Source organism: Ranitomeya imitator, chromosome 5 (assembly GCF_032444005.1).
Source record: "Ranitomeya imitator isolate aRanImi1 chromosome 5, aRanImi1.pri, whole genome shotgun sequence".
Taxonomy (NCBI): domain Eukaryota; kingdom Metazoa; phylum Chordata; class Amphibia; order Anura; family Dendrobatidae; genus Ranitomeya; species Ranitomeya imitator.
The window spans coordinates 696,527,054-696,551,451 of record NC_091286.1 but is presented as its reverse complement, the minus strand read 5'-3'; the positions used below and the strand labels follow the sequence as shown (position 1 = coordinate 696,551,451).

At 43.6% G+C, this 24,398-nt stretch overlaps 1 protein-coding gene across 2 annotated transcripts in view; it reads left to right on the top strand.

Annotated features, from left to right (window-relative positions):
- LOC138638838 (oocyte zinc finger protein XlCOF6-like) overlaps window positions 1–18,479 on the top strand; it is a 141,360-nt gene extending 122,881 nt beyond the window's left edge. The window contains exon 7 of one of the 2 annotated variants that reach the window (XM_069728495.1): window positions 10,909–18,479. In XM_069728495.1, coding sequence (XP_069584596.1) covers window positions 10,909–12,041 — 1,133 coding nt within the window. In that variant the 3' untranslated portion in view covers window positions 12,042–18,479. The remainder of the gene's footprint in view (window positions 1–10,908) is intronic. The other variant, XM_069728496.1, reaches the window with a different exon arrangement.
- The last annotated feature ends 5,919 nt before the right edge of the window (window positions 18,480–24,398 follow it).

Sequence of the window (24,398 nt, the reverse complement as noted above, 5' to 3'; positions counted from 1 at the left end):
CAAGGGCCAATGAACTTTCTGAGGAGAGGGAAGTGAGGTTTGCAGACATGAAAACAAGAGCTGCTTCCTCAAGAGCCAATGAACTTTCTGAGAAGAGGGAAGTGAGGTTTGCAGACATGAAAACAAGAGCTGCTTCCTCAAGAGCCAATGAACTTTCTGAGGAGAGGGAAGTGAGGTTTGCAGACATGAAAACAAGAGCTGCTTCCTCAAGAGCCAATGAACTTTCTGAGGAGAGGGAAGTGAGGCTTGCAGACATGAAAACAAGAGCTGCTTCCTCAAGAGCCAATTAACTTTCTGAGGTGTTGAAATATATGTTGTGAAATGCTTCTATTAGCTTAGTTTTTGCCTTTTAATAATTACATTTCTATTTGTTTTGTGGTTTTTGTGTGCAGAATAATTTTTTTTTAACATTCTATTTTGCTAACAGCAGTTATTAACCCGGGTGAAGCCGGGTAGTACAGCTAGTACATTATATATCTGGAGTACAGGACATAGTTGCCAACTGTTAATAATACATTCATGCTCATAACCTTCTATAACCTACTGTAGGTACAGTGAAAGTCACAGAAAACTTGTATTTAATGCCTAGGTATCCATCTGGAGGTATTAGGGTCCATGGATCAGTCTATATGGGGTATTAGGTTCCTTGTACTAGTCCCCATTGGATTCCCCTCTCCTTTTATCTCTGACCTCATCCTTTGGCCTTTCACTGCTTACTAACTCTCCTATGCATGAAGGTGGAAACTTCCTGGATCTGGTCTTCTCCTGGCTTTGCTCAGTGTATGATTTTACCAACTCCTCTCACCCGCTCTCTGACCACAACCTTCTTTATTTCTCTGTGAACACTGAAGGAAGGGAGTGAATGCACTACCACCAGACAGTAAAAAAAACTTTTTTAAATATTGATTTTTATTAAATTCCTTTAAAATGTACAATGAGTATATTGCAGGGTCATTGCAGATAAATCAGTGCTTGCGCTTTACTACCGTAACTCAGAACACCTGTTGTCCTTAATTGCACACACATATTGACTCAGCCATTGGACTGGCATCCTTTAAATCAGGGGTGTCAAACTGCATTCCTCGAGGGCTGCAATCAGGTCATGATTTCAGGATTTCCTTGTACTGCACAGGTGATAATTTAATCACCTACACACATAATGATTACTGCACCTTGTACAAAGCTAAGGAAATCTTGAAAACACGCATGGTTTGCTGCCCTCGAGGAATGCAGTTTGACAAACCTGCTTTAAATGCTTTGAAATCCCACCCTCCCCAACACACGCCTCCTGAAGTCTAAGGGTATGTGCACACGTTGGGGATTTGGCTGCGGATTCGCAGCAGTTTTCCATGCAGTTTACAGTACCATGTAAACCTATGGAAAACAAAATCATCACTGCCCATGCTGTGGAAAATACCGCGCGGAAATGCTGCGGTTTATTTTCCGCTGCATGTCAATTCTTTGTGCAGATTCCACAGCATTTTACGCCTGCTCCTCAATATGAATCTGCCGGTGTAAAAATACAGGTGAAATCAACACAAAAAATGCAGGAAATCTGCGATAAATGCAGTGCGTTTTACCTGGGGATTTTTCAAAAACTCAGCGGAAAAATCTGCACAGAAATCCACAATGTGGGTGCATAGCCTACAGGAAACGTGCATTAGGGCAGCAGGGACATTCTGTTACCACATTTAAATCAGGAAGCTCCCTCCCTCATTCTAAATTTCTTGTGATTAAACCTGCTACAGTCATGTTTTTCCATATAGGCTAAAAGCCATGGGTAGTTGGTAGCACATTGCTCTTGTTCTCCCTTACTACTGACAGCAGGTTGGTTCTTGCACTGACAATGACGCTTTTTGTTATAATCTGGTTACCTTGGAGCAGCATGAAAACTTTCACTGGTGGTAACTATACTGACCGCAAATCCTGATCTTAACACTGCAACTAGAAGTAGCCGTGGGATGTACCTAACAAAACCTAGACACCTCGTCACAGCCGGAGGACTGAATACCCCTAAAGATGGAAATAGGAATACTATCTTGCCTCAGAGCAGAACCCCAAAGGATAGGCAGCCCCCCACAAATATTGGCGGTGAGTAGGAGAGGAAAAACATACACAGGCAGGAAAACAGGATTTAGCACAAGAGGCCACACTAGCTAAAATAGGAAAGGATAGGACAGAGTTCTGTGCGGTCAGTATTAAAACCCTTCAAAAAATATCCACAGCAGATTATACAAAAAATCTCACCATCTAACTAAAGACGTGGGAACGTATATCTGCAACTCCAGAGAATCCTACATTCAGAGCAGGAATACAATCAAAAAACAAGCACACAGCTTGTGTGCCATAGAAAAAGAAACAAACCCTTATCTTTGCTGAAATGGCAGCAAGCAGGAGAAGCCAGACAGAGATCCATCACATTCCAAAAAACATTGACAACTGGCAAGGACTAAAGAGTCCTGCAAACCTACATACCCCAGTCAGAACTGCAATTAGCAGATACACCTGTCCAAGACTGCAGCCCAGGGACAACTGCATTCCCCTCTACAACCACCGGAGGAAGCCCAAAAGCAGAATTCACAACAGTACCCCCCCTTGAGGAGGAGTCACCGAACCCTCACCAGAGCCCCCAGGCCGATCAGGATGAGCCAGATGAAAGGCACGAACCAAATCAGCAGCATGGACATCAGAGGCAAAAACCCAAGAATTATCCTCCTGGCCATAACCCTTCCATTTGACAAGGTACTGAAGCTTCCACCTCGAAAAACGGGAATCCAAAATCTTCTCAACAACATATTTCAACTCCCCATCAACCAACACAGGGGCTGGAGGATCAACAGAGGGAACAACGGGCTCCACATATTTCCGCAATAAAGATCTATGGAAGACATTATGAATAGCAAAAGAGGCCGGAAGCGCCAGTCGAAAAGACACCGGATTAATAATCTCAGAAATCCTATAAGGACCAATAAACCGAGGCTTAAACTTAGGAGAAGAAACCTTCATAGGAACATGACGGGAAGACAACCAGACCCGATCCCCAACCCGAAGCCGGGAACCAATACACCGACGACGGTTAGCAAAACGTTGAGCCTCCTCCTGAGACAACACCAAATTGTCCACCACATGAGCCCAAATCTGCTGCAACCTGTCAACCACAGAATCCACACCAGGACAGTCAGAAGGCTCAACCTGCCCAGAAGAAAAACGAGGATGAAAACCAAAATTACAAAAGAAAGGCGAAACCAATGCCCAGCCTAGCACAAAAGGCCCGCCAAAACCTAGAAACAAACTGGGAACCTCTGTCGGCCACAATATTCTCCGGAATACCATGCAAACGGACCACATGCTGAAAAAACAACGCAACCAAATCCGAAGAGGAAGGCAATTTAGGCAAAGGCACCAAATGAACCATTTTAGAGAACCGGTCACAAACAACCCAGATAACCGACATCCTCTTGGAAACCGGAAGATCGGAAATAAAATCCATAGAAATATGCGTCCAGGGCCTCTCAGGGATCGGCAATGGCAAAAGCAATCCACTAGCACGGGAACAACAAGGCTTGGCCCGCGCACAAGTCCCACAGGACTGCACAATAGAACGCACATCACGCGACAAAGAAGGCCACCAAAAGGACCTACTAACCAAGTCTCTGGTACCAAAAATGCCAAGATGACCAGCCAACACGGAACAGTGAATCTCAGAAATCACTCTACTAGTCCATCTGTCAGGAACAAACAGTTTCCCCACAGGACAGCGGTCAGGTTTATCAGCCTGAAATTCCTGAAGAACCCGTCGTAAATCAGGGGAGATGGCAGAAAGGACCACCCCCTCTTTCAGAATACCGACCGGTTCCAAGACCTCAGGAGAATCAGGCAAAAAACTCCTAGAGAGGGCATCAGCCTTAATGTTCTTAGAACCCGCAATGTACGAGACCACGAAATCAAAACGGGAAAAAAACAAGGACCATCGAGCCTGTCTAGGATTCAACCGTTTGGCAGACTCGAGGTAAATCAAATTCTTATGATCAGTCAAGACCACAATACGGTGCTTAGCTCCCTCAAACCAATGTCGCCACTCCTCAAACGCCCACTTCATAGCCAACAACTCCCGATTGCCGACATCATAATTGCGTTCAGCAGGCGAAAACTTACGGGAAAAGAAGGCACACGGTTTCATTAAGGAACCAACAGGATCCCTCTGAGACAAAACGGCCCCTGCCCCAATCTCAGAAGCGTCCACCTCAACCTGAAACGGAAGAGAAACATCTGGTTGGCGCAACACCGGAGCAGAAGTAAATCGACGTTTAAGCTCCTGAAAGGCGGAGACGGCTGCAGAGGACCAATTCGCCACATCAGCGCCTTTCTTCGTCAAATCGGTCAAGGGTTTAACCACACTGGAAAAATTAGCAATGAAACGGCGATAAAAATTTGCAAAACACAAAAATTTCTGAAGGCTCTTCACGGATGTGGGCTGAATCCAATCATGAATGGCCTGAACCTTAACCGGATCCATCTCTATAGACGAGGGAGAAAAAATAAAGCCCAAAAAAGACACTTAGACCCTTTCACAAACAGGGCATTGTCACGAAGGATCTGAAATACCATCCTGACCTGTTCCACATGAGACTCCCAATCATCGGAAAAAATCAAAATATCGTCCAAATATACAATCAAGAACTTAATATAAGTCCGGAAGATATCATGCATGAAGGACTGAAAAACAGATGGAGCATTAGTGAGCCCGAATGGCATCACAAGGTATTCAAAATGGCCTTCGGGCGTGTTAAACGCAGTTTTCCATTCATCACCCTGCTTAATACGAACAAGATTATATGCCCCCGAAGGTCAATCTTCGTAACCAACCAACTAGCTCCCTTAATCCTAGCAAACAAATCGGTAAGCAAAGGGTATTGAAACATGACCGTGATTTTATTCAAGAGACGATAATCAATACAGGGTCTCAAGGAACCATCTTTTTTAGCAACAAAAAAGAACCCCGCTCCCAACGATGAAGAAGATGGCCGAATATGCCCTTTCTCCAAAGACTCCTTAATATAGCTCCGCATGGCGGTATGTTCAGGCACAGACAGGTTGAAAAGTCGACCCTTAGGAAACTTACAGCCTGGAATCAAGTCAATAGCACAATCGCAGTCCCTCTGCGGTGGAAGGAAGCTGGACTTGGGCTCATCGAATACATCCTGAAAATCAGACAAAAACTCTAGAACTTCAGAAGAGGAGATTTGTTGTGGATACTGTTTTTGGGCTCCCTCTGGTGGTTACAGATGGTACTGGGTGCCTTGTGTTTTCTGCGGTCTCTGGTGTCCACCTGTTCTATCAGGATATGGGAGTTTCCTATTTAACCTGGCTTTCTTGTCATTTCCTCGCCGGCTATCAATGTAATCGGTGTGTCTTGTTACCTCTGCTTCCCGCTTCTGTAATCTTCAGGACAAGCTAAGTTTTTGATTTTCCTGTTCCACGTTTTGCTTAATTTTTGTCTTAGTCCAGCTTGCAGATATGTGATTCCTTTTTGCTGGTTGCTCTAGTGGGCTGATATTACTCCTCATGTTCCATGAGTTGGCACATGAGTTCAAGTAATTTCAGGATGGTTTTTTGTAGGGTTTTTCGCTGACCGCGCAGTTCACTTTTGTATCCTCTGCTATCTAGCTTTAGCGGGCCTCATTTTACTGAATCTGTTTTCATAACTACGTATGTGCTTTCCTCTCATTTCACCGTCATTACATGTGGGGGGCTGCTATTTCTGTGGGGTGTTTCTCTGGAGGCAAGAGAGGTCTGTGTTTCTTCTAATAGGGGAAGTTAGTCCTTCGGCTGGCGCGAGACGTCTAGGAATCATCGTAGACACGTTCCCCGGCTACAGCTAGTTGTGTGTTTAGGTTCAGGATCGCGGTCAGCTCAGTTTCCATCACCCTAGAGCTTGTTTTGTTTTTTGTGCTTGTCCTTTTGTGATCCCCTGCCATTGGGATCATGACAGAGATTACATCAAAGAAACATCATTATGAACCCCCTGACAACCCCAACTAGTCACAGACATGGACTTCCAATCCAACACAGGATTATGTACCTGCAACCATGGAAAACCCAGCATGATAGCATCATGCAAATTATGCAACACCAGAAATCGACAATCTTCCTGATGGGCTGGCGCCATGCGCATGGTCACCTGTGTCCAAAACTGGGGCTTATTTTTAGCCAAGGGTGTAGCATCAATGCCCCTCAAAGGAATAGGGTTCTGCAAAGGCTGCAAGGGAAAACCACAATGCCTGGCAAACTCAAAATCCATTAAGTTCAAGGCGGCGCCTGAATCCACAAACGCCATGACAGAAAATGATGACAATGAGCAGATCAAGGACACAGATAACAGAAATTTAGGTTGTACAGTACTGATGGTAAATGAACTAGCGATCCTCTTTGTCCGCTTAAGACAGACTGAAATGACATGAGAAGCGTCGCCACAATAATAACACAACCTATTCTGACGTCTGAATCCTTGTCGTTCTGTTCTAGACAGAATCCTATCACATTGCATTGGCTCAGGAATCTGCTCTGAGGACAACACCACAGCGCGCACAGTTTTGCGCTCCCGCAAGCGCCGGTCAATCTGAATGGCCAGAGACATAGAATCACTCAGACCAGAAGGGGTGGGAAACCCCACCATAACATCTTTAACGGATTCAGAAAGACCCTTTCTGAAAATTGCCGCCAAAGCATCATTATTCCATTTAGTCAACACAGACCATTTTCTGAATTTCTGACAATACAATTCTGCCGCCTCTTGACCCTGAGACAGGGCCAACAAGGTCTTCTCAGCTTGATCCACAGAATTAGGTTCATCATATAATAATCCCAAAGCCTGAAAAAAGGAGTCAATATTAAGCAAAGCCGGATTCCCAAAATCCAGAGAAAACGCCCAATCCTGCGGGTCGCCACGTAGCAGGGAGATGACGATTTTTACCTGCTGAATGGAATCACCAGATGATCGAGGTCTCGGAGCAAAAAACAGTCTACAGTTGTTTTTAAAACTCAAAAATTTGGACCTATCACCAAAAAACAAATCAGGAGTAAGAATCTTCGGTTCTAAAGCAGGAGTCTGAACAATATAATCTGAAATACCCTGTACCTTAGCAGCAAGCTGGTCTACACAAGAAGCTATTTCCTGAATATTCATGCTAGCACAAAGCTCCTCAGCCACCCAGAGATTAAGAGGGAAGAGAACATAAAACAGACTGAAGAAAAAAAATGGCTCAACATCTTTCTTCCCTTCTTCTGAGAGGCATTTAACTCATTGTAGGCTAGTTGTACTGTTATGATCTGGTGACCTTGGAGCAGCATGAAAACTTTCACTGGAGTAGGTGGTAACTATACTGACCGCAAATCCTGATCTAACACCGCAACTAGAAGTAGCCGTGGGATGTAGCTAACAAAACCTAGACACCTCGTCACAGCCGGAGGACTAAATACCCCTAAAGATGGAAATAGGAATACTATCTTGTCTCAGAGCAGAACCCCAAAGGATAGGCAGCCCCCCACAAATATTGGCGGTGAGTAGGAGAGGAAAAACATACACAGGCAGGAAAACAGGATTTAGCACAAGAGGCCACACTAGCTAAAATAGGAAAGGATAGGACAGAGTTCTGTGCGGTCAGTAATAAAAACCCTTCAAAAAATATCCACAGCAGATTATACAAAAAATCCCACCATCTAACTAAAGACGTGGGAATGTATATCTGCAACTCCAGAGAACCCTACACTCAGAGCAGGAATACAATCAAAAAACAAGCACACAGCTTGTGTGCCATAGAAAAAGAAACAGACACTTATCTTTGCTGAATTGGCAGCAAGCAGGAGAAGCCAGAGATCCATCACATTCCAAAAAGCATTGACAACTGGCAAGGACTAAAGAGTCCTGCAAACCTAAATACCCCAGTCAGAATTGCAATTAGCAGATACACCTGTCCAAGACTGCAGCCCAGGGACAACTGCATTCCCCTCTACAACCACCGGAGGGAGCCCAAAAGCAGAATTCACAACAGCTTTTACTTGATAATTTAAAGGTACTTACCTGTTTTCATTTAGCAATAATAATAATTTTTATTTATATAGCGCCAACATATTCGGCAGCACTTTACAATTAAGCGGGGACATGTACAGACAATAAATTTAGTACAAGTTAAGACAATTTAAAGGGAACCTGTCACCCCCAAGTGATGATAATGTGTGTAAAAATGTAAAGCGCTGCGGAATATGTTAGCGCTATATAAAAATAAAGATTATTATTATTATTACTGTTACATTGGCCAGAACGATGAAAGCAATCATTACCATCCACCTCTCGTGTCTCCCCTATTTCCTCATAGATTGCTGCTTGCGAGCAGGGCCCTCATTCTTTTTGGTACCTGTTGTTTTATGTGATTATTCTTTAGAAATACCCTGGTTTAGGGAAAGAGGAAAAAGAAACAAGTGCGGCGCTTCCTCTGAGCGTAATACGTTTTTACCAACAGTTAAAAAAAAATTCTTTTAATTGTGGTTCTGTTCACCTTTTATCGGTAAGAAATGCACGTTGAGATTCTCAAGGAATCAATTCTTTAGACAACTCTTCTCTGTATGTTGTATAATCCAATAAGGTGTGCAGCTCACTTTGGAGAACTATGTGTTGATCCTGCTTTGGATCCACATAGGTGGCGACTTCAAAGGAAAAATAAACTCCAAGCAAATGTGGCGCTATGCACCTACGGATTTTTCGAATGCATCCACTTCCAGTGAAAAAATGTTAATAAAAATTCATTTATTTTCTCAAAATAAAAAAATAAAATATATTTATAAAATATTTTTAAAATACAGTGCAACGCGTTTCGGCTGCTAATATTACAGTGCAGCCTTCATCAGGTAGCAAAAAAAAAAACAGACATACAATAAGCACTTTAAAATGATTTGTGATTTTTGTTATACTGTAATTTCTTTATTTTCTGTCCAAGTCCACTCTAAAATATAAAGTGCTGCAGAATATGTTGGTGCTATAGCAATAGAATTACTATTAAATTATTATTGTAGGGATATTTAATCCATGTGCCAGTTTCTAGAGGTTTGGACTTCCATGCATCAGTTTTAAGCACTTTCAGGTTACACACTAAGAATTTGATTGGCAGCAAAATATTTGATCACAGCTTTGTGGGGGTGAATTGATGTAATTTGAGAAGAGGATACACATTTGAACTACGAGATTTAGGGTCCCTGTTGTTACCTGATGGACAGATTGTGGTATGGACATTAAAGGGATACAGTAAAGTTCATGAAGGGAGAGTGTAAAGTAGACTCGTTTATCTGCAAGAGTCACACTTAAGAACATAGTGCTGATTTCTGGAAGGTGTTTTCACCAGTGTTCTAAATGCTATCTTTTTTGTGCAACTCAAAGTTGCTCAATATTTTTTGTCTTTTGGCATTTTTAGACCAGCTCTAGCCAGCTCCGCCAAGGTGGATTGAGCACGGGATTTACAGGGTGTGGCTAAGTCTACCAGTCTGCTTTATGAAGCTTATCTCACTTTAGTGGTATAAATTTCATGAGAGATATGCTCCGTCCATTTCTGGCTATGGCGCACAACAGTTGTAAGATGTGCGTAATTTATTAAGTGGCGAACGATCCCGTTCATTAAAACTGGTGTGCACAATGCCCCTCTTAATGAATCGGGCCCATAGCCGTTAAGAATTATTAACCATATTGGAACAGTAATTGACAGCAGGAAATGAGGATGAGAAAAAATGTTTGGACAAACAGGAATAGGGAATGATAATATGTGCAAAAAAGTGTAATTGCTAATTTACAGTATATGTATTCTGAAAAAGAAATGTATAAAAGCAGCAAATGAATACATGTTCTACAGTAAGGCTATGGGAAATCCGCAACTCCCTGCCGCGGGAAATACGCATGCGGAATTGACCTAGCGTTTTGCAAGTGTAAATAGCTTGCAGAATGCTAGCGTTTTCCAAGCGATCTGTAGCATCACTTGGAAAACTGATTGACAGGTTGGTCACACTTGTCAGGCATAGTGCTTGACAAGTGTGACCAACTTTTTAGTATTGATGCTGCCTATGCAGCTTCAATAGTAAAACATAGAATGTTAAAAATGCTAAACAAAATTAAATTGTGATATTCTCACCTTCTGACGGCCCCCGCAGCCTTCCTGATCCTCGCGATGCTCCCGGGAACTCCCATTTCCAGCGATGCCTTGACCCCAGATGACATAGCATCACTCGAGACCGCTACATCATCACAGGTCATTGTTGCAAGGCATCACTGGGAACGGAAGCTGCCAGGAGCATCACTAAGGCCTGGGCTGGATCCGGGGGCCGCCAAAAGGTGAATATAAAAACTATTTTTTATTCCCAAAGCCTGGAGGACAGTCTCCTCTCCTCCACTCCCAGGTACCATCCGCACATGATCCACTCACTTTGCGCATGGTGGGCATAGCCTAATAACTACAAAACCTGAAAGTATTGGACCAGTGAGAAACATTGGCTCTGAATTTGGACATAGCACAGCAATACATAAGTAATTACCACCAGATTTGTACTGACCTGCAGAATAATCTTTTCATTTTCACCACATGGTGAATGCTGTTAAATAAAATCCAAAAACAGATGCAGTATTTCTGTTATTTTTATATTTCCGTCCCTTCCAAATCAAAACCATGAGCTATAGTAGAAGTGGCATACATGCACATAAGATTTTTTTTTATTCTTAGCTGGCCTTTTCTGTTTCTTGTGAAGTAGGTTAAGATCCCTTATGTACTGCCCTATATACCTCTATGTGCTGTAGTTTCATGCATATTTTGTTCACTCTGTGTTTTTTTCAAATAAAAGTGATAAAATATACATTGTTTAATTTTTTTTCAGGTGAAGACTGGGTGCTAAAGTCTGGAGATAAACCATTTTCATGCATGGAATGTGGGAAGTGGTTTAAGCTTAAACATCTTCTTGAGAGATATCGAAGAATTCACACAGAGGATAAGGCATTTTTATGTTTAGAATGTGGAAAATATTTTAGACAGAAATCAGATCTAGTTAAACATCAGAAAACTCACACAGGGGAGAAGCCGTTTTCATGTCTGGATTGTGGAAAATATTTTATGCGTAAAGATTCTCTTGAGAGACATCAGAGAATTCACACAGGAGAAAAACCATATTCATGCTCCGAATGTGGAAGATGTTTTACCAATAAATCAAATCTTGTTGAACATCAGAGAATTCACACGGGAGAAAAGCCATATTCATGTTCTGAATGTGGAAGATGTTTTATCCATAAAACAAGACTTGTAGGACATCTGAGAAGCCACACAGGTGAGAAGCCTTTTTCATGTTCAGAATGTGGGAAAGATTTTAGACAAAAATCAGATCTTGTAAAACACAAGAAAATTCATACAGGGGAGAAGCCGTATTCATGTACAGAATGTGGAAAATGCTTCACACAGAAATTATCTCTTGTGGAACATCTGAGAACTCACACTCAGGAGAAACCATTTTCATGTCCTGAATGTGGGAAGTGTTTTACTCATAAATCAAGTTTTTTGCAACATGTAAGGAGTCACACAGGGGAAAAACCTTTCTCATGCTCCGAATGTGATAAATGTTTTACCAAGAATTCATATCTTGTGAAACATCTGAGAATTCACACAGGAGAGAAACCATTTTCATGTTCAGAATGTGGGAAATGTTTTATTACCAAAACAAAACTTAAATATCATCTAAGAAGTCACACAGGGGAGAAGCCATTTTCATGTTTGGAATGTGAGAAATGTTTCAGCCAGAAATCAGGTCTTGTTATGCATGTAAGAAGTCACACGGGGAAGAAGACATTTTCATGTTTGGATTGTGGAAAATGCTTTATTCACAAAGATTTTCTTGTGGAACATCTAAGAACTCACACAGGAGAGAAAACCTTTTCCTGTTCGGATTGTGGAAAATCATTTATGCTTCAAGGTCATCTTGAGCGACATCAGAGAAGTCACACTGAGGAGAAACCATTTTAACGTAGAACATGTTTTTCCCAACTCGGAAAAGTCAATTAGATTTTTGCTAAAATTCAAGGCAGTCACACAGGGCATAAAACATTTAAAAGAAGTACTCCCATGAACTTTTTTTTCCCCCTAAACCTTTGTATATATGTATGTACTGTAATGTCAGTGTGTTAATACATTCAACTATCGCTGTTTCTCTTGTATCCAGCGCCGTTCTGATCTTCTAAGTACCGTGACTTCAAATTATATTAACCGGATCACTCTACGTATGATTCGAAAGTCACTTTTACAGTGTAAATCTTAAGAGCTTTTCACTTTGCTAAATCAAGAAGCAAATTTTTTTCACTAGCTGTCCAAAAACTATCCCTTTAGTTAGGAAGAGAAAACAGGTGTACTATACTGGTTTGAATGTTAATGTTATGCTAGTGTAGCAACTCACTCGGAATAATTGGCAAAGCTAAAAACTGCAACTGAACCTTCTGGTTCCTGTACAGACTAGAGATCCTGACCCAGCAGTCCCTAGTGGTTCCTGCGTGAGCAGAGATGGCCCTAACCACAGACTAGAAGATGGCAAGTCAGACCTAAACTGCCTGTAGGCTGTCAATTTGCTTCACATTCCTCCTAAAGAACCGGAGGGCAGAGCAGTGTGTGAATTACCTACAAAGGGGAAAGTGTGCTGAAAAAAGGAAAGATCCCAGAGTGAGTAGAATAAGCCATAAAATACTAAATAAAGTACATACAGTTGAATAATATGCAACCTACTTCCTAAAAAGCAACAGAATATAGGTGCAAAGTGATGTACAGAAACAGCAAAGAGAAAAACCTTAGCTGCAATTTCACTGACTAGCTTTAACCAACAGCAGAATGTCTTAACATCCAAATGAAACTATCACAAGCAGAGAAAAAGAATATAAAGCCGCATCCAAATGGTGATAGGGCAGACAAATGAAAACACCTGTTTTATACTACATAGACTGCAGCCAGAAGAACAGAATTAACCCCTTAGTGACGGAGCCAAATTTTTTAAATCTGACCAGTGTCACTTTATGTGGTAATAACTCTGCAATACTTCAACAAATCCCAGTGATTTTGAGATTGTTTTTTTCGTGACACATTATACTTTATGATAATGGTAAACTTAGTTCAATATGTTTTGTGTTTATTTATAAAAAATATCAAAAATTTGAGAAAAATGTTAAAAAATTAGCAATTTTCAAAATCTGAATGATTATCCCTTTAATCCAGATGGTCATACCACCGCAAACCATTAATAAATAACATTTCCCACATGTCGGCTTTACATCAACCCCATTTGTAACACATTATTGTATTTTGTTAGCATTTTAGGAGGTTTAAAAATGTAGCGGCAATTTTTAATTTTTTTCAAGGAAATTTACAACATTTATTTTTTTAGGGGACTATCCAGGATTGAAGTGACTTTAGGGGTCTCATATATTGGGAAACCCCCAAACGTGATACCATTTTAAAAACAGCACCCCCTGACATATTGACAACTGCTGTCAGGTAGTTTATTAACCCTTCAGTTGCTTTTCAGGAAATAATGCAAAGTGGCATGATAGAAATGAAAATGTGTATGTTTACCACATAAATGCCGCTAACTTCTGAACAGGTTGCAACAGCCGGCAGACTCTAAGGCCGCTATTTGGTCGTGAATTGCCATCGTAAACATCAGGACCACACAATTATGATCTGAGGGCACCAATTTGGATAAAGAGGAAGCCCCCACACTCTGTTAACCATTTATAATGATGTAGTCACTATTGACAGCAGCATCTAAGGGGTTAAACAGATATGGACGGTGCAAACACTGATCATGGCTGATACAGCAAGTTGTCAGCTATAGTGGACAGCCGACAGCCGCTGGATTGTCACCTGTATGTGGAGGCTATTCTCTTATATCTCAGGTGAGTTAAAAGACGTATCGGCGGTCATTAAGGGGTTAAAACAACCAGTTAAAATGTGTTTCTGCGGTGGCTCAGCAGATGGAGAAGCCAACAACCAGACACATACACAGGGGTTTGAAACCTAGGGCATGACAGCTAATAAATAATGGACTCTCAAACTAGCAGTGAAAAAATACTCCTTTTTGGGGTTTGCAACTGATTAGCTTATAAAATGATAAGGCAATTACCACAGCTTTTTATCAAGCTGTCCAAAAATTATCCTTTTGTCTGCAGACCAAACTGTTGCTTTGTGTTGAACATAAATAAGTTCTATTGTCATCATCAAGCCTTTAAAAAAATAATTTTTATTTTGAGAAATGTTTGCTGAGGGTAAAATAAACATGATGGCATGTTTCCCAGCATCAGTAGTACTGTCTAGCACTATAAAACACAGTGGACAGCCAGGAGATGTCTAGCATCACGGTAGAGATTTAGTATGGGTCAGGCAATATAGGGCTAGCGACAGCATGTGTGGCAGCAGCAGACAGTCTACCCCTGTGAAACACAGTGGACAGCCAGGAGATGTCCAGCATCACGGTAGAGATTTAGTAGGATCATGGGGTGCATTAAAAGAGGTCTGGATACACATGATGAGAGCATTATACTGCCTCTGTACAAATCCCTAGTTAGACCGCACATGGAGTACTGTGTCCAGTTTTGGGCACCGGTGCTCAGGAAGGATATAATGGAACTAGAGAGAGTACAAAGGAGGGCAACAAAATTAATAAAGGGGATGGGAGAACTACAATACCCAGATAGATTAGCGAAATTAGGATTATTTAGTCTAGAAAAAAGACGACTGAGGGGCGATCTAATAACCATGTATAAGTATATAAGGGGACAATACAAATATCTCGCTGAGGATCTGTTTATACCAAGGAAGGTGACGGGCACAAGGGGGCATTCTTTGCGTCTGGAGGAGAGAAGGTTTTTCCACCAACATAGAAGAGGATTCTTTACTGTTAGGGCAGTGAGAATCTGGAATTGCTTGCCTGAGGAGGTGGTGATGGCAAACTCAGTCGAGGGGTTCAAGAGAGGCCTGGATGTCTTCCTGGAGCAGAACAATATTGTATCATACAATTATTAGGTTCTGTAGAAGGACGTAGATCTGGGTATTTATTATGATGGAATATAGGCTGAACTGGATGGACAAATGTCTTTTTTCGGCCTTACTAACTATGTTACTATGTTAGTATGGGTCAGGCAGTATAGGGTTAGCGACAGCATGCGTGGCAGCAGCAGACAGTCTACCCCTGTGAAACACAGTGGACAGCCAGGAGATGTCCAGCATCACGGTAGAGATTTAGTATGGGTCAGGCAGTATAGGGTTAGCGACAGCATGTGTGGCAGAAGCAGACAGTCTACCCCTGTGAAACACAGTGGACAGCCAGGAGATGTCCAGCATCACGGTAGAGATTTAGTATTTTCAGGCAATATAGGGCTAGCGACAGCATGTGTGGCAGAAGCAGACAGTCTACCCCTGTGAAACACAGTGGACAGCCAGGAGATGTCTAGCATCACGGTAGAGATTTAGTATGGGTCAGGCAATATAGAGCTAGTGACAGCATGTGTGGCAGCAGCAGACAGTCTACCCCGTGAAACACAGTGGACAGCCAGGAGATGTCTAGCATCACGGTAGAGATTTAGTATGGGTCAGGCAATATAGGGCTAGCGACAGCATACCTGGCAGCAGCGGACAGTCTACCCCTCTGAAACACAGTGGACAGCCAGGAGATGTCTAGCATCACGGTAGAGATTTAGTATGGGTCAGGCAATATAGGGCTAGCGACAGCATACCTGGCAGCAGCAGACAGTCTACCCCTGTGAAACACAGTGGACAGTTAAGAGATGTCCAGCATCACGGTAGAGATTTAGTATGGGTCAGGCAATATAGGGCTAGCAACAGCATGTGTGGCAGCAGCGGACAGTCTACCCCTGTGAAACACAGTGGACAGCCAGGAGATGTCCAGCATCACGGTAGAGATTTAGTATTTTCAGGCAATATAGGGCTAGCGACAGCATGTGTGGCAGAAGCAGACAGTCTACCCCTGTGAAACACAGTGGACAGCCAGGAGATGTCTAGCATCACGGTAGAGATTTAGTATGGGTCAGGCAATATAGAGCTAGCGACAGCATGTGTGGCAGCAGCAGACAGTCTACCCCGTGAAACACAGTGGACAGCCAGGAGATGTCTAGCATCACGGTAGAGATTTAGTATGGGTCAGGCAATATAGGGCTAGCGACAGCATACCTGGCAGCAGCAGACAGTCTACCCCTGTGAAACACAGTGGACAGTTAAGAGATGTCCAGCATCACGGTAGAGATTTAGTATGGGTCAGGCAATATAGGGCTAGCAACAGCATGCGTGGCAGCAGCAGACAGTCTACCCCTGTGAAACACAGTGGACAGCCAGGAGATGTCCAGCATCACGGTAGAGATTTAGTATGGGTCAGGCAATATAGGGCTAGCGACAGCATGTGTGGCAGCAGCAGACAGTCTACCCCGTGAAACACAGTTTTTATGAAGAGGTAAGCTATAGGCTGGACCACGGTGAGTCATTGGACGTGGTATATCTCGATTTTTCCAAAGCGTTTGATACCGTGCTGCACAAGAGGTTGGTACACAAAATGAGAATGCTTGGTCTGGGGGAAAATGTGTGTAAATGGGTTAGTAACTGGCTTAGTGATAGAAAGCAGAGGGTGGTTATAAATGGTATAGTCTCTAACTGGGTCGCTGTGACCAGTGGGGACCGCAGGGGTCGGTATTGGGACCTGTTCTCTTCAACATATTCATTAATGATCTGGTAGAAGGTTTACACAGTAAAATATCGATATTTGCAGATGATACAAAACTATGTAAAGCAGTTAATACAAGAGAAGATAGTATTCTGCTACAGATGGATCTGGATAAGTTGGAAACTTGGGCTGAAAGGTGGCAGATGAGGTTTAACAATGATAAATGTAAGGTTATACACATGGGAAGAAGGAATCAATGTCACCATTACACACTGAATGGGAAACCACTGGGTAAATCTGACAGGGAGAAGGACTTGGGGATCCTAGTTAATGATAAACTTACCTGGAGCAGCCAGTGCCAGGCAGCAGCTGCCAAGGCAAACAGGATCATGGGGTGCATTAAAAGAGGTCTGGATACACATGATGAGAGCATTATACTGCCTCTGTTCAAATCCCTAGTTAGACCGCACATGGAGTACTGTGTCCAGTTTTGGGCACCGGTGCTCAGGAAGGATATAATGGAACTAGAGAGAGTACAAAGGAGGGCAACAAAATTAATAAAGGGGATGGGAGAACTACAATACCCAGATAGATTAGCGAAATTAGGATTATTTAGTCTAGAAAAAAGACGACTGAGGGGCGATCTAATAACCATGTATAAGTATATAAGGGGACAATACAAATATCTCGCTGAGGATCTGTTTATACCAAGGAAGGTGACGGGCACAAGGGGGCATTCTTTGCGTCTGGAGGAGAGAAGGTTTTTCCACCAACATAGAAGAGGATTCTTTACTGTTAGGGCAGTGAGAATCTGGAATTGCTTGCCTGAGGAGGTGGTGATGGCGAACTCAGTCGAGGGGTTCAAGAGAGGCCTGGATGTCTTCCTGGAGCAGAACAATATTGTATCATACAATTAGGTTCTGTAGAAGGACGTAGATCTGGGTATTTATTATGATGGAATATAGGCTGAACTGGATGGACAAATGTCTTTTTTCGGCCTTACTAACTATGTTACTATGTTACAGTGGACAGCCAGGAGATGTCTAGCATCACGGTAGAGATTTAGTATGGGTCAGGCAATATAGGGCTAGCGACAGCATACCTGGCAGCAGCGGACAGTCTACCCCTCTGAAACACAGTGGACAGCCAGGAGATGTCCAGCATCACGGTAGAGATTTAGTATGGGTCAGGCAATATAGGGCTAGCGACAGCATGCGTGGCAGCAGCAGTCTACCCCTGTGAAACACAGTGGACAGCCAGGAGATGCACGGCCAAAAGACAGATGTCTGACAACAGGTAACATGGTCGATGTCTTAATTGGTATCAAATGACAGTTGGCTCTTTTTTCCCACTAGCTCTGATTCGTGCTGTTCACCATTATGTATATGCAAAACTGTATGAACTATGTGATGGGCACTGGTGCTGTATCCGATGCGAGTGCGGACAGCTACGGTAGTTAATCTGATAAAAGAGCTGAGAAACATTTGACCAATTACATCTGGTATCCAGGGTATACTATCGTATGTTTATCGAATTCTGCTAATTAAACTCAGCAGTGAGTGATGCATTAGAGCTAAGGTCAAAGATACCATCTAAATCGATTGTAGATATCTTTTTTTTTTAAATTCGTTTATTAACAACAAAATAGTAATGTTACAAACATTTTGCATCCAGGATTGTCATACATAAACTGTAACATATGCAAATTGCATATTATTAAGTTCGGAATAAAGTACAGTTATCATTCATAACCAATATTGTACTGTGATTATTAAAACTGTTGGATCATTGGTAACACATGAAATTTTTACAAATATACTATATCTACGCTAACTGCTAACTACTAACTTGTAACTTGCCGCCGCACTCTATGTTAGTCTTCCCTCAATACCCCTATTATACAACAATTCTATAGAGTAAGATGGGAAAAATTCCACCTACCCCAAATTTTTTCGAATTTGCCTGGACATCCCCTGTTCTGATACAGCGTGCGCTCATATGGGATGATTGAGTTGACCAGTTCGATCCAAGCTCCCCTAGTCGGGTTCGTACCACCCATCCACCTCAAAGCCAATACCTTTCTTGCCATAAAGAGCGCCTCACGTAAAAAAATATCAATGTAGTGATCCCAAGTCTCCTCCTCCCATACTCCAAATATACATACTAACGGGTCAAGGGGAACCGGGATGGACAACAGTGATGTGAGTAGTGAAGTCACCTCCCTCCAGTATTGAGAAACAACAGGACAGCACCATATCATATGAATGAAGTCTGCATCTAAGGAGTGGCAACGCGTACATTCTGATGTTTGAAATCGACCCATTCTAAAAAGCCGTATTGGAGTTAAATATGATTGATGTATTATGTATAGTTGAGTCATTCTGTTGTTAACTGATGGAGATACTTTGGTTGGGGATTCAAGAATATCCTCCCATTCCTCCCCCTGCATATTAGAAAGAAGTCCCTCCCACTTCCCCTTAATAGAATTAACAGTAGATGCGTCTCCCGAAGATAACATGTAAGTATATAGGGAGGAGACGGACTACACCTCAACAAACCTGGGAAACACACATTCGCCAGAAGACTCGCTACACTCATCAGGAGGGCGTTAAACTAGAAGAAGAGGGGACGGGAAGAAAAACATTAGACTTGAACAAAGAAGATCCAGGAAAACATACTCAGAAGGGAGGTAAGAACATTTCTAAAACAATCCACAGCGAGGAGATTGGAACAAAACAAAATCCTCTAAACTGCATGCTCGCAAACGCCAGAAGCCTGACAAACAAGATGGAAGAACTAGAAGCAGAAATATCTACAGGTAACTTTGACATAGTGGGAATAACCGAGACATGGTTAGATGAAAGCTATGACTGGGCAGTTAACTTACAGGGTTACAGTCTGTTTAGAAAGGATCGTAAAAATCGGAGAGGAGGAGGGGTTTGTCTCTATGTAAAGTCTTGTCTAAAGTCCACTTTAAGGGAGGATATTAGCGAAGGAAATGAGGATGTCGAGTCCATATGGGTCGAAATTCATGGAGGGAAAAATGGTAACAAAATTCTCATTGGGGTCTGTTACAAACCCCCAAATATAACGGAAACCATGGAAAGTCTACTTCTAAAGCAGATAGATGAAGCTGCAACCCATAATGAGGTCCTGGTTATGGGGGACTTTAACTATCCGGATATTAACTGGGAAACAGAAACCTGTGAAACCCATAAAGGCAACAGGTTTCTGCTAATAACCAAGAAAAATTATCTTTCACAATTGGTGCAGAATCCAACCAGAGGAGCAGCACTTTTAGACCTAATACTATCTAATAGACCTGACAGAATAACAAATCTGCAGGTGGTCGGGCATCTAGGAAATAGCGACCACAATATTGTACAGTTTCACCTGTTGTAAGTATTCGGACAGAAATCCGAGAGTGGACCCTCTGGGTCGTGACTCTAGAGCCCCCGGGGTCGAGCGGACCAGATGGAATCACCCCCTATACAGGGAGTGTTAGGAGCAGGACCTCGGGGGAATGGAGACACAACAGCTAGAGCCAAAGGGACGACCCAAAATAAAGAAGGAAACCACAGGCTATAAGGATGGCAGGGAATAATAGGAAAACAAGACTTAACTGAAAGAATGTCTGGAACACGGAACGGCAGGACTCAGCAGGAACACGGACTGGCAGAATACAGCAGGAACACGGACTGGCAGAATACAGCAGGAACACGGACTGGGAGGATACAGCAGGAACACGGACTGGCAGGATACAGCAGGAACACGGACTGGCAGGATACAACAGGAACACGGACTGGCAGGATACAGAGACAAAGCAAGGACTGGGCTGAGAAAAGACACTGCTACAGGGGAGCCTAGGGCATAGGGACACTGACGGCAGACAGTGCACCTACAAAGCAAAGGCGTCTTACCTAGGCAGACGCCGGGAAGAAATACCCGATGGGCGCCGCCATGTTGGGGCGGAGCCACCGGGTCGCGACCTCCCAGAAGGCTCAGCGACGGGGGAGACGCGACCGCGCATGCGCGAAGAGACCAGACGCCGAGAGCCGGCGAAGGAGGAGGCAGAGCGGCGCGGGACAGGATCGTGAGCGCGCCGAGGGATGGGAGAAGCCGGGTAAGTATGTGCGGGCGTGACAGTACCCCCCTCCTTAGTCCCCCTCCTTTTAAGGCTAGAAAGGAATCTTTTCATGATAAGGGGAGCGTTGATGTTCTCTCGGGGCTCCCAGGACCTCTCCTCAGGACCAAATCCCTCCCAATCAATCAAAAAATAAGTTTTAACCCTAACTACTTTTTTGGCGAGAATATCTTTAACATTAAAGATTCCATCAGAAGTACAGAGCTGAGGAGAGGAAGAGGTAGCGGAGTGAAAACAATTAAAGACTGCGGGTTTAAGAAGAGACACATGGAAGGCATTGGGGATGCGCAAAGAGGCAGGTAGCTTCAACTTATAAGAGACATCATTAATGCGACTCAAGATAGGAAAAGGACCAATGTAGCGAGGACCCAGTTTGTAAGAGGGAATTTTAAGCTTGATATAGCGAGAGGAGAGCCAAACTTTATCACCCGGAGAATATGGCGGAGCATCCAAACGCTTCTTGTCAGCAAACCTTTTCATATTAAGGCTAGCTCTCTCAAGAGCCACTTTGGTCTCATTCCAAATCGTAGAGAATTCCCGGGACAAGAAATCCGCTGCCGGTACCCCCGAGGAAAGAGAAACAGGAAGAGGAATGTTCGGATGTTGACCATAGACTACGAAAAAGGGAGATTGGAGGAAGACTCGCTGGGAAGATTGTTGTAAGAGAATTCAGCCCAAGGGAGAAGAGAGACCCAGTCATCTTGGTGTGCATTGGTGAAGTGTCGCAGATATGTAGTCAGAACTTGATTAACTCGCTCCACTTGTCCGTTGGACTGAGGGTGATAGGCGGAAGAGAAGTCCAAGTTAACCTTTAATAGACTGCAGAGATCTCTCCAAAAACGTGAGGTAAATTGTACTCCACGGTCTGAGACAATATGATGTGGAAAACCATGAAGACGGAAGACTTGGTGTAAAAAGATCTTTGCCAACTCAGGAGCGGAAGGCAGACCAGGCAAAGCGATGAAGTGAGCCATTTTAGAGAACCGATCTACAACAACCAAGATGACAGAGCAATTCAAGGAAGAAGGTAGATCAGTGATGAAGTCCATAGCGATATGACTCCATGGAACGGAAGGCACAGGCAGAGGATGCAGGAGACCGGAGGGAAGCTGCCTATGGACTTTATTTTTAGCACAAGGACAAGAAGCGATGAATTTGGTGACGTCTTGACGGAGAGATGGCCACCAGTAGTGCCGAGAGATAAGAGACAGTGTCTTCTTGACTCCTACATGTCCTGCAATTTTGGAGGAGTGACCCCAACGTAAAACTCTCTCCTTATCTTGATTAGCCACAAGAGTCTTGCCAGGAGGAGTAGGAATCACTCTTAGAGGAGCAAGAGTGACGATCCTCGCAGGATCGATGATGTGAGCCGGAGAATCCTCCATGTCCTGAGGTTGAAAGGATCTCGAAAGAGCATCTGCTTTGACATTCTTATTTCCAGGTCGGAAATGAAGTTCAAACTCAAATCGTCCGAAGAATAAAGACCATCTGGCTTGTCGTGGATTTAGTCTTTGGGCAGACTGAATATAGGCCAGATTCTTGTGGTCAGTGTAAATGATGAATGGATGAAGAGACCCTTCAAGAAGATAACGCCATTCTTCCAAGGCTAGCTTGATAGCCAATAGCTCCTTATCCCCTATAGAGTAGTTACGCTCAGGAGCGGAAAAAGTTTTAGAAAAGAAACCACAGGTCACCAAACGTCCGGACGAAGATCTTTGCAAAAGTACTGCTCCAGCTCCAATAGAAGATGCGTCGACCTCAAGGACAAACGGTCTATTAGCATCAGGACGATGAAGCACAGGGGCCGTAGCGAAACTTTGTTTAAGGGACAAAAAAGACTCTTCAGCCTCAGGGGTCCAAAGGCTGGAATTGACTCCCTTGCGAACTAGGGCAGAGATAGGCTTGGTCATGGAAGAAAAATGAGGAATAAATTGTCTATAGTAGTTGGCAAAGCCAAGAAAACGTTGGATTGCTTTTGTTCCAAGAGGACGAGGCCAATTCAGGACAGCAGAAACCTTCTCTGGATCCATCTCTAAGCCAGATCTTGAGACAATATACCCAAGGAAGGGAAGAGAGGACTGTTCAAAGACGCACTTTTCAATCTTAGCGAACAGATGATTCTCTCTTAGCCTTTGCAGGACTCGGCGGACATCTCGCCTGTGAGTGGAGAGATCCGGAGAGAAGATGAGGATGTCGTCAAGGTAAACCACGACTGAGGAGTAGAGAAGATCCCGAAATACATCGTTCACAAATTCCTGGAAAACCGCGGGGGCGTTGCAGAGACCAAACGGCATAACCAAGTATTCGTAGTGACCGTCACGAGTATTGAAGGCGGTCTTCCACTCATCGCCTGCACGAATACGAACCAGATTGTATGCGCCACGTAGATCTAATTTGGTAAAGATTTGCGCACCCCGAAGACGGTCGAAGAGTTCCGGAATGAGTGGCAGAGGATATTTGTTCTTCACCGTGATGTTGTTTAGGCCTCGATAATCAATGCAGGGACGGAGGGAACCGTCTTTCTTCTTCACGAAAAAAAACCCTGCTCCGGCCGGAGAAGAAGACTTGCGGATGAAACCTTTAGCAAGATTTTCTTGAATGTACTCAGACATAGCTTGAGTCTCAGCAGGAGAGAGAGGATAGATTCTGCCCCTGGGCGGGTTAGTTCCAGGCACGAGATCTATGGGACAATCATAGAGACAGTGAGGCGGAAGCTCCTCAGCCTCATTCTTGTTGAAGACATCAGAAAAAGCGCTGTAGACAGAGGGTAAGGTGGGAAAGGAAGAAGAAGGAGAAGAATTAGAGGAATATCCCACAGGACGCACCGGCAGCAGACAACGTTCCCGACAAAGCTCACCCCAGCGCAAGATATTACCATTGCGCCAATCTAAAATGGGCTCGTGGCTCCGTAACCAAGGAAGACCTAAGAGCATAGGATGAGACAGACCCGCTAAAACATAAAATGCAATTCTCTCCTTGTGCAGAGCCCCAACCTGAAGTTCCACCTCAAGTGTCACTTGAGTAATGTCTCCTGTAAAGGTTTACCATCCACAGATGCTAGAATCACAGGAGCCTCTAAGGTTCTGACTGGAACGGAGAATTTCAAAACCTCTTCCAACCTAATAAAATTCCCTGCAGCGCCCGAATCCACATACGCATCCAGAGAAACGCCCTTGCCCGCAATATGCAAAAGAACGGACAAAGTAAGGGGTTGAGAGGAATCACACACACCTAGGGAGGCCTCTCTTACCTGACCTAGGCGGAGGAGTTTTCCGGACGTTCAGGGCAAGAGCGCAATAAATGAGCAGCACTTCCGCAGTAAAAACATAACCCCTGAGTGCGCCTCTCTTTACGACGTTGTTCGGACATTTTAAGACGGTCCACTTGCATAGGTTCCGGTGCGGACGCCTGAGAGGAGGTTCTAGGCTGTGGACTGAGTGGCTTACGGATGGCAGAAGAAGGACGAAGAGACCTCCGCTCGCGAGCACGTTCTTGGAACCGAAGGTCAATACGGGTCGCTAAGGAA